This window comes from Panthera uncia, chromosome A2 (assembly GCF_023721935.1).
Source record: "Panthera uncia isolate 11264 chromosome A2, Puncia_PCG_1.0, whole genome shotgun sequence".
NCBI classification, from domain to species: domain Eukaryota; kingdom Metazoa; phylum Chordata; class Mammalia; order Carnivora; family Felidae; genus Panthera; species Panthera uncia.
The window spans coordinates 141,885,003-141,901,322 of record NC_064816.1 but is presented as its reverse complement, the minus strand read 5'-3'; the positions used below and the strand labels follow the sequence as shown (position 1 = coordinate 141,901,322).

Below are 16,320 nucleotides of genomic sequence, written 5' to 3'. Positions count from 1 at the left end.
AAGGTCCTCCCAGTTTTTATATTAATACATTAAAGCCTTAAAGGTCAAGAGAAAATATAGCTAACTATTGTTCTCTTTCTCTAACCTTATAGCACAGCACTTAATTGTATTCACAACTGTGAATGTACTATAGTCCTGCAAAATATTGAAGCAGCTTTGGTAACAGAAGTCAGAAGGCCCAAGATCAGAATACTATCTCCTATCCTTTCAACTCTTGGACTTGGGCAAGTTAGTTTACCTGTCTGAACTTCAGTTTCCCTATTCTGTAACACAGAATAATATTTACTGTAAAGTGTTTGTGAAGACTAAATCAAAAAAGACACACTAAGTGCTAAGCATAGTGCCAAAGAAAGAAGGTACTTAATAAGTAGTTGTTACTAGAAGCACGTGCAATAACTTTTAAGTCAGAGAACTTGCTAAACCTTTTGAAAACTATTATGTTCAACACGGCAAGTTACCTAACCTGTATGGACCTCAGTTTCCTCACCTGCAAAAATAACAAAATTCATCTTGCTGGTTTGTTCTAAGGATTAAGTAAAACTATGTAGAAAAAGCATCTTGTATATAATAAGTGCTCAATAAAGTGCAATTGGTATCACTATTGGTTAGCTACGTCAAGAAACAGTTGAGTATATGGGGCGCCTGGGCGGTTCAGTTGGTTAAGTGTCCAACTCTTGCTTTCAGCTCAGGTCATGATCTCACAGTTCATGAAATTGAGCCCTGCATTACACTCTGTGCTGACAGCACGAAGCCTGCTCAGGATTCTCTCTCTCCCTCCCTCTCTCTGCCTCTCCCCTCCTTGCTCTCTCTCTCAAAATAAATTAAAAAAAAAATTCAATTATTTTTAAAAAGAAACATTTGAGTATAGAGATTAGCAATTTATAAAATATTCTTAAATATAAACTCTCATGTAAATCTAAAAATTATTAAAATGTATTTCTCTTAATATCCAAATATAAATTTCAGAAAAATGTAAAATATGGCAAATTTAAGAGCTTTGCAAAACAAAAGGCCACTTCGTTAGTTTCAAAATAAAAATGTACATGTATAACTAGATCTGCTTTAATATTTTTAAGGTCTTAATAAATCTAAAAGGGTTATAAGGAAAAAATGTGGTTTTTTTCTGCCTTTAGGAGAAGGAAAAAAAAATTCTAATTCCTTAGGAAGAAAACAGATATCTGAACTTTTCCTTTTTTTTTTTTTTTATGACTTCACATGTTTTTACACAACAAAACTTTAAGTGCCTTTAATATAAGAACTCTTTCCAATCTTTGAATTCCTGTCTCTACTTTTGGGCACAAGCAGAACAGCACTATTAAGGCTATGGAACCTGAATCGAGACTGCCTAGGTTCAAATCATGACCTCAGCTAGCGAGGCAAATTTTAACCTCTCCATGTCTGGTTCCTCATCTGGAAAACGTAAATTCTTCATACAGCTGTGTGAGAATTAAATGAGTTAATACATTTAAAGTGTTCATAAGGGAGCCTAGCTTATGGAAGGCACACAGTTTCAGTGTTTCCCATTGTTATTATTGTTTTATTATTCTCCCCTCCAAATGTCTAGGTCTACGACTTGTAATCAGTAAATGTTTGCCACCCAAATATTGTTTGTCTACTGTCTACAACAAATGGCTTTACTTAAAATTAGACGTTTTTAGGAGATACCTAACATGACGGTCACTGCCAATAAGGATACAGCAACTGCTGTTACAGAGAATTTTAGGCCAAAGGTAAAGAAGGTCAATTCTCTTTCTTACACTTCATATTATACAAAGCTATACCATGCTTACTTGCTAATTGCTCAGTACCAAAAGAGTTTTACAATTTAGGCATGGCCCACACCAATTCAGCAGACACAAAATTCTCAAACTCAAGCTGCATAATAGTCATATTCTTTCAAAGAAAAAAGCTCCAATTACTCTATTTTAATAGTTTAGTGCTTTAAAATAAAAACTGTTCTGCATAAAACAGCAGAATATCGTTAAGGATTAAATAAGACATTGTAAATGAAAGCGTCTGAAAATTAAATACGCATTAAGTACTAATATATGAACATATTTGAGAGAATTATAACAATAGATTTCTCCACAATTTCAAACAGCTGCCTTCTAACCACAACTAGTATTCTATCCAGTTCAAATCTTGGGCCAGGATAACGAGGCGTAAGTCAGAGTAAAGTTGCCATCCCCCTAAACCATTTCCTGCATGAACTGTACTCTTCCTTTTTTATTCAGAACTCTGAAGGGACTTGTGACATGCAAGTCCTGCCCCTATATCACAAACTTAAGGAGTAAAATCCTGGAAGCAGCCTAATTCAAGACCAGGAAAATTTCTGTTTTTAAAAAACTTCTCTGAAGTTATTAAATCAAACGATGCCACCCCAATTCCTTACTGCCTGCGTTCCTAAGCTGGGGCAGAGAAAAATGCTAATTTTCTTCAGATTCAAGAATTTGTTAGCCTCAAAAAAATCAGAAGTCAAGCACCAAGGGCCACATTTCAACTCCAGCTGAGGGCTGTTTACCTGGCTCGTTCTCAGATGAAAAGCTGGGAGTCCAACATCAATCAGGGACACGGCCATGCAGTAGCCATCAATAGGCCACACGGGCCAGATCTGACCACAAGTCACTTGGCACCCTTCACTGAAGCAAACCCTACTGAAGGCCTGACTGCCAACCCTTGACCTGGTGAGTGGGAGTTAAGAGCGTTACATTCTTCTAAGTCACAGATCCATTTGCGCATTCTTGACTGAAATCAACGTTGAGAAAATGTTAAGAATGTTTAAAATACAGATGGAAAAAAAAAACTCTGGGTATGCTTCACAGATCTACTTTTTTGTTCAGTAACATCAACGATAAATTATTTGTGACTTGTTTTGTCCAGAAAAGCATTCTTGGACTCGTGAAATGATGTTCCAGGGGACAGCTAGTACTTTTCTTCCCCGTCTGCACACAGATCTTCAAACTTTACTAAGCCAGTTTCTCCATCTGCATGTAAAATTTTGGACTTACATGTCCTTCTCTCGAAGATAAGCTAAAGATAGGTAAATACCGTATGAAAGTACTTTCAGCATTTCAGAAGGAATTTGCTACCAAAAAATACACAAGTAGTAATGCAATGGAACTCTTTTTAACCCCGAATCGGCGACCCAGACCAAGCCAGTGCTGGAAGTCAAACTGATTAAAAGTCCAGACTTTTAGGTCTATATTTGAGTTTCTGGGCTGGGAAGTTGGGTCTGTGTTTGTACAAATCCATGTTCCGAGCCATAACATAATGGAACTCTTCCGTAATGTCCCAGCCCACTCCCTACCTTTTTCAGAAAACACCAGCCAGAAAGGACAACCCTCGGCAAATCCTACAAACCCTCCCCACTTGCAAGGATTCACACGGATCCCACAACTTTTCAGCCTTCCGTGACTTTTACCACTCTTCTGGAGCTAACCACTTTTAATGACCCCCCCCCCCCCCCCCCCCCCCCCACCAATCACTCCCCTTCTCAGCTTTACACTTTGTCCCGGCAGCAATCGGCTGAGCCGTCCCCCGTCTCCGGCCAGCTCCGACGACCATAGACTCCTTCACCCGTTTGCTACCCGTCGGGACCCCGAAAGCTCCGGTTCCTGCCCCAATTCCCAGAGCCAGCCGCCCCCCGAGCCTCCCTCAACCCCCAAATCCCGGGCAAAACATCACCGGGTTCCCCGTTGTCCTACGCGCTCCGGATCCGCGCGGGGTACACGTCGCCCCTTCCCCCCCCGGACCCCGCTCTCCCGACCCAACCCCTCCCTGAGACAGGGGGGTGGGGAGGGCAAAGCTCTCCGCGGCTGGACTGAGACTCGGGAGGCCAAGCGTCCCCCTCAGCAGGCCCCGCCTGGGCCTCTCGGCTCGGCTGCCCTCCACTGCCCCCCTGGCCCCGCCGGGCTTATGCCGAAGAGCAGGGCAACACGAGCCCAAGGCTCGGCACTTACTCGGGAAGGTAAGTAGAGGAGAAGGAGCTCCACTTGTGTAGCGCGTAGGGCAGAAGCCGGCACTCGGGCGCCGCAGCGACAGCCCCGCCAGCCGCCATCTTGTCAGCACCGTAGCGGCCGCCACCGACCGCCGGCCGCGCCGGGAGGAGGGGAGGGGCGTGGCCTGCTCTTAAAGGGGCCGCGGCGCGCCAGGCCGTCCACGCTCCGGGGCTGGGATGTTGCCCACCGCGTAGAGGGCTGAGGCGCGCGCGTGTCCTCGGTTCTCTCCTAGAGTTTCCACCTGCTAAGACTCCTTAATGACTGACCAAAACTGAGACTGGACTGTGAGCACCTGAGGGCTTTCCTGAGGAGCTCGGAGGGGAGTGGCGCAAAGGACTTTTCTTACAAGCCGAGGTAAGGAAAAAGCCAAGAATGTTACGAAAAGAAAGAAATTGTGGTTTAGGAGCCGGGAAGGGAAACTGAGAGGACGCACTTGGTGAAGGGACGCCGTAGCGACTTTGGAAGCCGCTGCCCTCTCCCGTTTACAAATCCTACAAGGCAGCGGCACTGAAGGGAGCTAGCGCGGAAGAGCTAACACCCTCTCCCTCTGCCCTGGTCCTGGTTTTAAATGTCTTGCCCCGCGTTCCCGAGTCACATGGAGACAGGAAAAGGAAATGCTCGCGCGTCCTCTCAGCCTGTGCCGTGTGCCGGTGGCGATGCCCGTGCTTGTAAACATTCGTGGCGAGCCCTTTCACCCCAGCCCGGGCGCTCGGCTTGCTCGGTAATGACATTCACCCCCCGACCGGGAAAAAAAAAAAAAACAAAAAACAAACAAAAAAAAAACCTTAAGGAGTAGGGAAGCCGTGTGCCATCGTTTTGGTTTGGTTTGGTTCGTTCCCAGTCGTTAAGTCCGCCCGCGGGTAGCCCTGCCAGAAACTTAGCCCCAAAGTTCAGAAAGAGCGAGAGACGGGCGGCGTTGTAAGAAAAAGAGCCGAGAGGGAATATGCAGTCCTTGTGCTCTCGATGCCACACGGGCGGCGTGCCAGCTTCTTATCAAAAAAAAAAAAAAAAAAAAAAAAAAAGGAACATTCGCTGCAAATATCTGGCAGCTGTAGATAATGCTCCCAGCAGGTACCGGTTTGTCGAGGGTTAAGCAGGCTTAGTCCTTGGCTTAGCCCCTGCGGTTACCCAAGTGCTCGGCACTCCCTAGAAAAGCCCTAAAAGCCCTACCCCTGAGAGCCTTGACCGTAGCTTCGTCTCCGTCTGACCCACGGAAAAACCCAGGCAAAGAGTTTCTCAGCGAATGACCCAGGGAGTTGAAAACCTCAATAATTGTATTCTCTTCCCCCTTACTAATCACTAAGCTGCCCCAAACCTCCTCACATCCTTCCCTGGCTCCCTCTTTCCATCGGGCAAAACTTGATAGTGGCCTTCGCTAGCACATCAGGTCTAGAATGCCCAAAAGAAGGCCACAATTGGTTAACGTCTAAAAATCACACGCGCGCCTTGGGTGTGGCGGCAGGTTGGAAAAGTATTTGTTCCCTGAGGGAATAATGCCGTGACCCAGTGACTCGAGCTGCAAGTCCAGAGTCAGGGGCAGAGGCCCGAGAAGGTTAGTCCCGAAGAGGCTTAGTGTGAACTTTGGGAGAAGAGAGGCTTGTGAGGGGAGAAGATTCAGATGGTGTCTCAGTTCTGTTAGTTCGGGGTGCTGGGTTTGCCAATTACACCTCTTACCCTAATGTAAGTAGGGCCTTTGTTCTTTCCCAGATACAGAACTGCGGTTTCTGGATGATGCTTTTAAAAAATCGAGGGGCTCAGTCGGTTCAGCCTCTTGACTTCAGCTCAGGTCATGATCGCACAGTTCATGGGTTTAAGCCCCACATCGGGCTCTGCGCTGACGGTTGGGAGCCTGGAGCCTGCTTCGGATTCTGTGTCTCCTTCTCTCTCTGCCCCTTCCCCACTCTCTCTCAAGAATAAACAAACAGTAAAAAAAAATTTTTTTTAATAATAAAAAATAGATATAAGCCAGTTCTTCCTGAGATGACTTTCAGTGACTTTCTATTCCATTTAAGTAATATGGAAAGCCTTTAGCAGAGGCCTCTCATGTCCTGCCTTGATTACCTCTCCAGCCCTCTCTCTTCTTTATCCTTTGCAAGCTTTTCTACTGCCACACTAAACTAACACACGGAATTGGCTCGTTTGAGTTCTGTGCTCTCTCAGGCCTCCAGAGCTCAGCCTAAGCCAAGCCAGGAGCACTCCACCATTCTTTACCTGGCTAACTGTTGTTCATTTTTCAGATTATTTCATTCTGGAAAATCATTCCTCGTCACCAGTTGGTTTTTTTTTAAGTTTATTTCTTTATTTTGAGAGAGAGAGAGTGAGCGGGGGAGGGGCAAAGAGAGGGGGAGAGACAAGGAATCCCAAGCAGGCTCTGATCTATCAGCACAGAGCCCAACATGGGGCTCGACCTCACTAACTGTGAGATCATGACCTGAGCTGAAACCAAGAGTCAGAATGCTTAACCAACTGAGCCATGTAGGCACCACTCCTCATCACCAATTTTGAGGTTAGGTGCCAGTTTCTATATTTCTGTTGGCACCCTGATTTTCCTTCCTTATCTTAGCAGCTACCACAATACATTTTAATTTACTCTTTTTTTCTTTTTTTCCTGTTCTTTCTCCCTAAACAATAACTCTCATGCAGGTAGGAATTGTGCATATCTTGTTCAGAGTTACATCCCCAGGCCTGTTGGTTCTAGTACATAGTAGATGCTCAGTAAATATTTATTGATAAACAACTAAATTATGCTAAAGGAGAACTTGGGCTGCAAAGGAAAGAGAATGTGGGAACTTCTCAGACAGCAAACATGTATCCCTGAGGTGCTATTGCCATGGAGAATGTAAAGACCCAGGATAGCTTGGCTTCCTTGCAGCAAAGACTTTACAAGCGGTGGAATAATTTAAAGTATTCATATGTTAACATAAATATGGATATATTATGATACTGAACCCAAGATGTATGTAAATGTTAAGATAAAATAGAAGACTAAAGAAATTTCAAAATCTGCAGGAGTCTGCTAGTAGCTCAGATCTCTTGGAGATCTATCTTTATACCCTCCTCTGCGTTTGGGGCGTTGCCTTAGGTGATGGAGTTCATCAAAAGGATACATGGGGAAGGCCTGGAAACTTCAACTGCTGCTTCGTCCCTCTAGTGCCCCCACACTTCAAAGATTGGGACATATTCTCACTTTATGGGGAACTGGATAATGGATCATTATTATTCAGAGATCAGCAGCTCCAGTGACCTGTCATCTCGTCATCCCTTAAAAGCAATCATCTTTTACTCTTCTGATGCCTTCTCAGTATGCTTCTCGTAGTAAATACTTACCAGAGAAAGTAACTGATTGTATTTGGTTTGTCACTATTCACTATCTTTTCCTGAAAAAAAGAAAATTTATCAAGAGGCTGTGATGTGCCAGGTTTTGTCTAGGTGCAAGAGAGATAGGGATAAACAAGCCAGACAAGGGCCCCGCTTTCGTGGAGCTTACATTCTGATATGGTAACATGTAATAAATAAGTCAACTAGATAATTTTAGTCTGTATGTTTTGAGTGCTAAGAAAAGACTACACTGGAGTAATAGTTAGATTGGATAGTAAAGGAAACTTCTCTAAGAAGGTAATAGTTAAGCTAATAGTTAAGCTATAGTAAGAAAGTGCCAGGCACACAAAGGCCTGTCTTGTATCAAAAAGATAAGAAATAACAGGTGTTGGCAAGGATGTGGAAAAAAGGGAACCCTCTTGCACTGTTGGTGGGAATGTAAATGGGTGCAACCACTGTGGGAAACGGTATGGAGGTTCCTCAAAAAATTAAAAATAGAAATACCATATGATCCAGTAATTCCACTACTGGGTATATACCCAAGAAAAATGAAAACACTAATTTGAGAAGATTGGGTGCCTGGCTGGCTCAGTCAGTAGAGCATGTGACTCTTGATCTTGGGGTTGTGAGTTAAAGCCCCATATTGGGTATAGAGCTTACTTTAAAAAAAAAATGAAAAGAGGGGCACCTGGATGGCCTCGGTTAAGCATTCAACTTGATTTCGACTCAGGTCATGATCTCATGGTTCATGGTATAGATCCCCATGTCAGAGTCTATACCTGACACTGTGGAGCCTGCTTGGGATTCTCTCTCTCCCTCTCTCTCTGCCCCTCCCCTGCTCTCTCTCTCTCTCTTTCTCTCTCTCTCTCTCAAAATAAATGAATAAGCTTTAAAAAAAAAAAAAAAGATGTATCCCTATGTTTATTGCAGCATTATTTTCAACATCCAAGAAATTGAAGCAATTCAAGTGTCCATTGATAAATGAGGAGTTAAGAAGATGTGGTATATACATATATAAAAGAATTAAATCTTGCCATTTGCAACAACATGGGTGGACCTAGAGGGTATTATGCTAAGTGAAATAAAGTCAGAGAAAGACAAACACCATATGATTTCACTTACATGAGGAATCTAAAAAACAAATGAACAAATCAACAACAACAACAACAACAAAAACACTCTTAAATACAGAGAACAAACTGGTGATTGCCAGAGGGGTGGTTGGTTAAGGGATGGATGAAATGGATGAAGAGGATTAAGAGGTACAAACAAACAAAAAAAAGAATTCTGACATTAATGAACTATACAGGATATATCTGATAGATATCCAAGGCAGATTGCCAAGTATGCAATATGAAGAATCTATTTTGGTCAAAGTCTTATACCTAGTCACTTTAGAGGCATTTGGCTTTCTTTTATTATTATTTTTTTAAAATAATGAGTGAGGGAGGGGCAGAGAGAGGGAGAGAGAGAATCCCAAGCAGGCTCCACATTGTCAGCGCAGAGCCCAACTCACAAACTGTGAGATCATGACCTGAGCCGAAATCAAGAGTTGGACACTTAGGGCACCTGGGTGCACAGTCAGCTGAGTGTGCGACTTCAGTTCAGGTCACGATCTTGTGGTTCCTGAGTTCGAGCACTGCATCAGGCTCTGTACTGGTAGCTCAGAGCCTGGAGCCTGCTTCAGATTCTGTGACTCTCTCTCACTCTGCTCCTCCCTCACTTGTATCCTGTCTCTCTCTCTCTCTCTCTAAAATAAGTAAACATTAAAAAAAAAAAAAAAAAAAAAGAGCCAGACACTTAATCAACTGAGCCACCCAGGTGACCCTGGCCACCTTTTTATCTAACCGATCTAGTGGTTGCTTCTTTTGGCTCAGGCACTAATTCCTGAGTCATATTTTTCTCTGAGCAGCAGAGTTACTGGAGCTCCAGGTATAGCAGCTCCAGAGAGAAGAAACCATCTGTGGCAACCTTCTGCAGTAGGGGAGTAGGGGCACAAGAATAATCCGTGGAAGGAAACCTAGAGAATGTGTTAAAAATCTTAGTTTTGTTCGTCAGTCTGCTACTTTTCTAGCTATGAGACCTTGGGAAATTCACATAACTTCTGAGTCTCATTTTCCACCTCTAAAAGTAAATTTAATCAAACCTATCCTGTCTACTTCACAAGGGGATTTGAAGATCAAATGAAGGAAGAGAATGATTATAGAGTGCATAATTTGTCTACTATGAAATAATGTAAGTTCTCATTTAATTCATAGAAACTCTGAGATACAAATATTATTCCCCTTTCACAAATGAGAATAATGAGACTTAGAAAGGTTAAATAATTGTTGTCTTTGATTTGCTTCTTCACACGTGTGGGACAGAAGAGAGTGAGGTAAGGGTATTCCTTCCTCTGTCTGTAAGGTCACTCTGGGCCGACTGACCCTTTGGACCAAAGGTCACACGTCCTCCTCCTCCCAGGTAGTCTCTCCACACCACTCTCTCTGGTTCTGGGTTCCAGTAACCACCCCTGCTCCTTGCTTCCTGTGGTTTCCTGGTATGTTCTCACACTTTTATAAATAGTCTCTTTATTAAGTCTCTTAAATTGCCCAATTTCAGAATGCCATCTGTTTCCAGCTGGGACCTTCAGTGATATAATAACTTATTCAAGGAGGTGTAGCTAGCCAGTGACAGCCAGAATCTCTTTGGTTCAAAAGCCAGTCCTGTTTGATCACATCCCATTCTTCTCAAGTGGGAAGAGACTTAGTAAATGGTAAAGTACAATTCAGATATAAGATGTTGTCAAAAAAGACTGACTACCAGAGTTAAAAAGCAAAACCACTTTGGCTGATTTATTTATTTCCAGGCAAAGGAACACACTAGACTAAGGGGGAAAAGAGGTGTTTTTAATTGTAAGGAACGGGTTTCATGATTGTTATGCTCACTGAAGATTAAAATAACCCCTCTCAACAGGCTGGAATAAGTCAACAGTTCTGTACATGATTGGTTAAAACAAGCCCCATACTTCAGCGGTCAGAAAAAAATAAATCTTCAGATAGGTCTTGTAAGGATCTTGCTTTAGCTGACGTGGGTCATGCAAAGTTCATGGTTTCTTTCACAGCTTTAGCTATTTAGGAGAGTAGGAGCACAATACAGTATTCAGTGTGCTATCTCCTAGGCAAGCTCTGTTGTAAATGGGAGAATTTCCTTTTACAATATTATGCAACAGATGAAGAAACGAATACCCAATTATGTTCAATGTCATGTCTAAGGTCATCCACACAATTGGCCTTTCGCAGATATGAATCCAGAACCCAAGTACCTGATTCTCAGTCCACTTTTTTCCTCATGTATTTAGTGGGAACTTTTGAGGACTACACCTGCATTATTCTTCTTCAAACCCTCCATAACTGGCACATAGCAGATACTCAAGAAATATTTCCTGAACTGCATCTCTTAGTTCCTCCTAAATTTCTTCTCACCAGTTGTCTTAGGCAATTAAGTCTGCTATAACAAAAATGCCATAAACTTCATGGCTTAGATGACAAACACTTATTTTTCACAGTTCTGGAGTCGAGGAAGTCCAAGATCAAGATGCTAGTAGATTCAGTATCTAATGAGAGCCCTCCTCCTGATCTGCACACATCCACCTTCTTGCATCCACCCCTGGTCCCCCAAAATGTGTGTCCCTCTCACTTGCTAAATACATTCATTTCATCCCAACAGCCCCAAAGTTCTTATAGCTCATTCCAGCATAAAGTCTAAAATCCAAAGTCTTATCTGAATATTGAAAGAGCGGACCTAGACCAGCCGACTCCATTTTGTTCTGTGTCCTCCATCTTGAGTGACTGTGTCCCCGAGATGGCCCCCTGTCCAGGAAAACCGCAGGAAGAAATTCCTGCTCAAACCTCACACCACGCCTCCTCCCCTTGAGTAACTTCCCGCTCACCTGTTCAAATTTTCCGTTCAAACCACGCCCGGCAACCTGCGCAACGGGACTCTGACCCTTCCCCAGCCAATCGGCTAAGACCACGACCATCACCCCACCAACTGCCCCTAGATCCCTATAAAACCTTTGTGCTTTTGAAACTCACTCTCCGGCATCTCACCGCTGTGTCAGTGCAGGTAGGGGATTGAGCTCGAGCTAGCTCGAATAAAGGCTCTTTGCTTTTGCATCGGACTCAGCTCCCTGGTGGTCTTTGGGGATCACGAATTCTGGGCATAACATTTGGGGGCTCGTCCGGGATCCCCAAGACCCCCGAGGGACCCCCGACCCGGAGAGCCTGACTGGCCACAGTTAGTGTCTGTTCATTCCCTGTCTCTTCCATGTGAGCTCATTTCTGAAATTCTGGTACTGCCCGGCATGGTCTAAGTGGATGCACTGGAGGACCACAGGCCGGGAGTTTCAGAAGACGTTCCGATCCTCCCTTCTGGAGGGACGTGGATTCCCCTCAACGGTCTGAGACGAGGCAGGTCGCTCCTGCCGGTCGGCGTGAGGCCGTCGTCTAGCTTTCAGTTTTGCTTCCGTGGAGTTGGAAGACTGTTTCTATGGGCCCTCTGTTTGTCTGTTTCTGTGTTTCTCTGTTTTGTTCTGTGGACTTACTGGACGGACATTATGGGACAGACTCAGACTACTCCTCTAAGTATTACAATTGATCACTTTAAGGATGTCAGGGGAAGAGCTAACAACCTCAGTGTGGAAGTCCGAAAGGGTTGGTGGCAGGTTTTTTGTTCTAGCGAGTGGCCAGCTTTCAATGTTGGATGGCCACCAGAGGGAACCTTCGACCTCCCTACCATCCACCAAGTCAGGGGTATCATCTCTCGGCCTAAGACGGGCCATCCTGATCAGCTCCCTTACATTATCACTTGGCAGGACCTTGTAGAAGACCCACCCTCTTGGCTTAAGCCCTTCCTAGCCCCACGCCCTCCGGAGCCAAAACCCATTCTTGTTTTGCAGGAGACAGAGAAGAAGGAGAACAAGAAAAGTCTTAACCCAGCCTTCAGCACCCCTCTACCCTGTCCTACAAGGGGGGACTGAAGAATTAATTTTTCCTCCCCCATATAACCCCCCTAGGATGCTGGAAGAACACCATCCTCCCCCTCCGGGGGAGGCAGACACTGTTCCAAGAGCGGGAGGTGGAAACGCTCCAGTGGGAAGCCTGCCCTTTACCAGACAAAGGGCTCAGAGGCAGCAATCCGCCTCCTCCACTGACCCCACTATTCTGCCCCTGCGAGCCACCGGACTCCCAGACGCGGAGGGGAATCAGCCCCATCACTATTGGCCTTTCGCCACTAGTGACCCCTACAATTGGAAAGCTCAGAATCCTAAGTTATCCAAGAAACCGGCAGGGCTTGTTGATTTATTAGACTCTGTTCTTTTCACCCATCAGCCCACACGGGACGATTGCCAGCAGCTTTTGCAGGTCCTGTTCACGACTGAGGAAAGAGAAAAAATCCTCAATGAAGCCCGAAAACTAGTTCCGGGCGCAGACGGGAATCCCACCACCAACCAGGCTCAGATAGATGCCTCCTTCCCCTTAACTCGGCCCAAGTGGGATTTCAACACGGCAGAAGGTAAGGAAAGGCTCCAGGTCTACCGCCAGACTCTAATGGGGGGTCTCCGAATGGCTGCTAGGAAGCCAACCAGTTTGGCCAAGGTAGGAAATGTGCAACAGGAAAAAGATGAGTCTCCAGCTGCCTTTTTAGAACGGATCATGGAGGCATTCCGTACCTATACCCCCATGGATCCAGAGGCTCCAGAAAGCAAGGCAGCTGTTATCATGGCCTTTGTAAACCAATCGGCCATAGACATTAGGAGAAAATTACAGAAAATAGATAAACTAGGAGAAAAAAAGTCTGCAGGACTTACTGGTAGTAGCCGAAAAGGTATATAATAACCGGGAGCCTCCTGAGGATAAGCAGGCTCGCGCCATGGCGGCTGCCAGCAGTAAGCAGACTCGAGACCTGGCCAGAATACTACTAGCTACCACTGCTGACTCCCCCGAGGAATGAGACCGCCGTCTCTGGCAGCTGGCAGATGACTCAAGAGGAGGTAAAGGAACCACCAAGGTGGGGGGGGGGGGGAAGCAGAGGCTGCAGAAAGATCAGTGCGCATACTGCAAAGAGATAGGGCATTGGGCCCGAGTTTGTCCGAAAAAGGCCGGCGGGAAGGGAAGCAAGACTGATCGAGTAAAAGTCTTAGAGCTAGATAAACTGAGTGATTAGGGAAGTCGGGGTTCGGATCCTCTCCCCGAGCCCAGGGTAACTCTTAAAGTGGAGGGGACCCCTGTTGACTTCCTTGTTGACACCAGAGCGCAACATTCAGTCCTCCACACCCCACTAGGAAAGCTAGCCAGCAAGAAGTCCTGGGTACAAGGGGCAACTGGTATGAGCCAGTATTCATGGACTACCTGAAGAACGGTAAATGTGGGGACGGGACGGGTATCCCACTCCTTTATGGTAATACCAGAATGCCCCTACCCGCTGTTAGGACGGGACTTACTGACCAAGATTGGAGCTAAGATAACTTTCAGACAAGGTGGGGCCTCAGGTCACCAATGGCAAGGGCCACCCCATCCAGGTCCTGACCATGAAACTAGAGGATGAATACCACCTCCACCAGGAGGCGCTCCCGAGAGAGGATAATATAGACAGATAGCTACAAGAATTCCCATCGGTTTGGGCAGAGACAGGGGGAATGGGACTAGCTGCTCACAGGACCCCGGTCCTGGTAGAGCTCAAGCCAGGAGAAGGTCCGGTAAGGATCAAACAATACCCCATGTCTCAGGAGGCCCAGAAGGGGATCCAGCCACACATCCGGAGACTATGAAGCCTAGGGGTACTAGTTCCTTGCCAGTCTGCCTGGAACACCCTCCTACTGCCGGTCAAAAAACCTCACACAAATGACTGTCGACCGTTACAAGACCTCTGGGAAGTAAATAAGAGGGTCACGGACATACACCCAACTGTTCCCAACCCATATACTCTCTTGAGCTCCTTGGCACCCTCCAGGGTCTGGTATACTGTACTAGATTTAAAGGATGCTTTCTTCAGTCTGCCGCTGGCACCCCAAAGCCAACCCTTGTTCACCTTCAAGTGGCATGATCCGGAGGAGGGCTACAGCGGGCATCTCACCTAGACACGGCTGCCTCAGGGGTTCAAAAATTCGCCCACCATCTTCAACGAGGCACTACACGAGGACCTGGGTGAGTACAGAAAGGAGCACCCTGGCCTCATCCTCCTACAGTAAGTAGATGACATCCTGATTGCTGCGGACACGGCCAAGGACTGTGAGCAAGGGACCCAGGACCTGCTGGCTACCCTGGGGGCCTTGGGGTACCGGGCATCTGCAAAAAAGGCTCAGATATGCAGGGAGAGGGTAAGTTACGTAGGATACATCCTGGAGGGCAGACAGCAGCGGTTATCAGATGCCAGAAAAGAAACTGTCCTGAAGATCCCTACTCCCACCTCCCAAAGGGAAGTAAGGGAATTTCTAGGATCGGCTGGCTACTGCCACCTCTGGGTTCCGGGTTTTGCTGAGATCACCAGGCCTCTATATGAAGCTACCAAAGAGGGGAAAACATTTGAATGGACTGAAAAAGAAGAAACTGCCTTTATTCAGTTAAAAAAAGGCCCTCATAAGTGCCCCAGCCCTGGGCCTGCCAGACATTACAAAGCCCTTCCACCTCTTTGTAGACGAACACAAGGGAATAGCAAAAGGGGTTCTAACTCAAGCCTTAGGCCCCTGGAACCACCCAGTGGCTTACCTATCCGAGAAGCTAGACACAATGGCTGCCGGCTGGCCGCCATGCCTAAGAATTATTGCGGCGACAGCACTCCTAGTCAAGGACGCAGACAAACTGACCCTAGGACAGGAGATCTGGATCACGACCCCACACGCCATTGAAGGGGTCCTGAAACAGCCTCCTGAAAGATGGATGAGTAACACACGTATGACTCATTACCAGAGCCTCCTACTCAACCCTCCATGGACGTGGTTCCACCCCAGTGCGGCCCTCAATCCTGCAACCCTGCTGCCCAACCCTGACCTAGATGCTCCACTACATGACTGTGCGGGGATCCTAGAGCAAGTACATGGATTCCGGATGGATGTGACCGACCGGCCCCTCCCCGATGCCAAGGCTACTTGGTTCACTGATGGCAGCAGCTTTGTGCGGGACAGACACAGGTATGGGGGTGCAGCGGTGGTCACCGAAACGGACACCGTATGGGTGGAGGCTCTATCCTCCAGAACGTCAGCCCAGCGAGCAGAGCTCATCGCCCTCACCAAGGCGCTGATGCTGGGAGCTGGAAAATGGCTTACCATCTACACAGACAGCCGTTATGTGTTTGCCACAGCTCATATTCATAGGGCAATTTATCAGAAGAGGGCGTTACTGACGGCAGAACGACGGACTATAAAAAATAAGCAGGAGATACTTGACCTGCTTACGGCCTTATGGCTTCCTGCCAAGCTGACCATTATCCATTGCCAAGGGCACCAGAAAACTGATAACCCAGTAGCTAAAGGTAATCAAAAGGCTGACCAGGCAGCCAAGGCAGTCCCCACCATGACCATACAACTACCCCTACAAATAAGTCCCCTTATTTCAGTCCCCACCATGACCATACAACTACCGGACCCGGGAGACCCAGTTTTACCAGACCAGCCCAAATACTCCCAGGAGGAGTTACAGAGGATCAAGAAACTCCCCATGGCCCGGGAGATAAAGGGATGGTGGTATACACCTAACAAGGAGCTCGTGCTGCCAGACCGGCTTGGAGTCTCAGTATTAGAGCACATGCATTAGTCTACTCACATGGGGGCCCGAAAATTAAAAGACTTATCCAACATGCCAGAATCAAGATTCACCAACAGGACACCAAAATAGAGCAAGCTGTATCTGCCTGGAAGACCTGCCAACTCACCAACGCGAGAGCCACATCAAATGAAAAAGGAACCAGGCTCAGAGGCACCAGACCGGGAGCCCAATGGGAAGTCGACTTCACTGAAGTTAAACCA

At 46.3% G+C, this 16,320-nt stretch overlaps 1 protein-coding gene and 1 pseudogene across 1 annotated transcript in view; one reads left to right on the top strand and one right to left on the bottom strand.

Moving 5' to 3' along the window:
• MKLN1 (muskelin 1) overlaps nucleotides 1-4,144 on the bottom strand; it is a 180,919-nt gene extending 176,775 nt beyond the window's left edge. The window contains exon 1 of the mRNA XM_049642999.1: nucleotides 3,960-4,144. Within this exon, the coding sequence (XP_049498956.1) occupies nucleotides 3,960-4,057 (98 nt within the window). The 5' untranslated portion in view covers nucleotides 4,058-4,144. The remainder of the gene's footprint in view (nucleotides 1-3,959) is intronic.
• Nucleotides 4,145-4,269: 125 nt separating this feature from the next.
• LOC125930893 (uncharacterized) lies at nucleotides 4,270-16,151 on the top strand (annotated as a pseudogene).
• The last annotated feature ends 169 nt before the right edge of the window (nucleotides 16,152-16,320 follow it).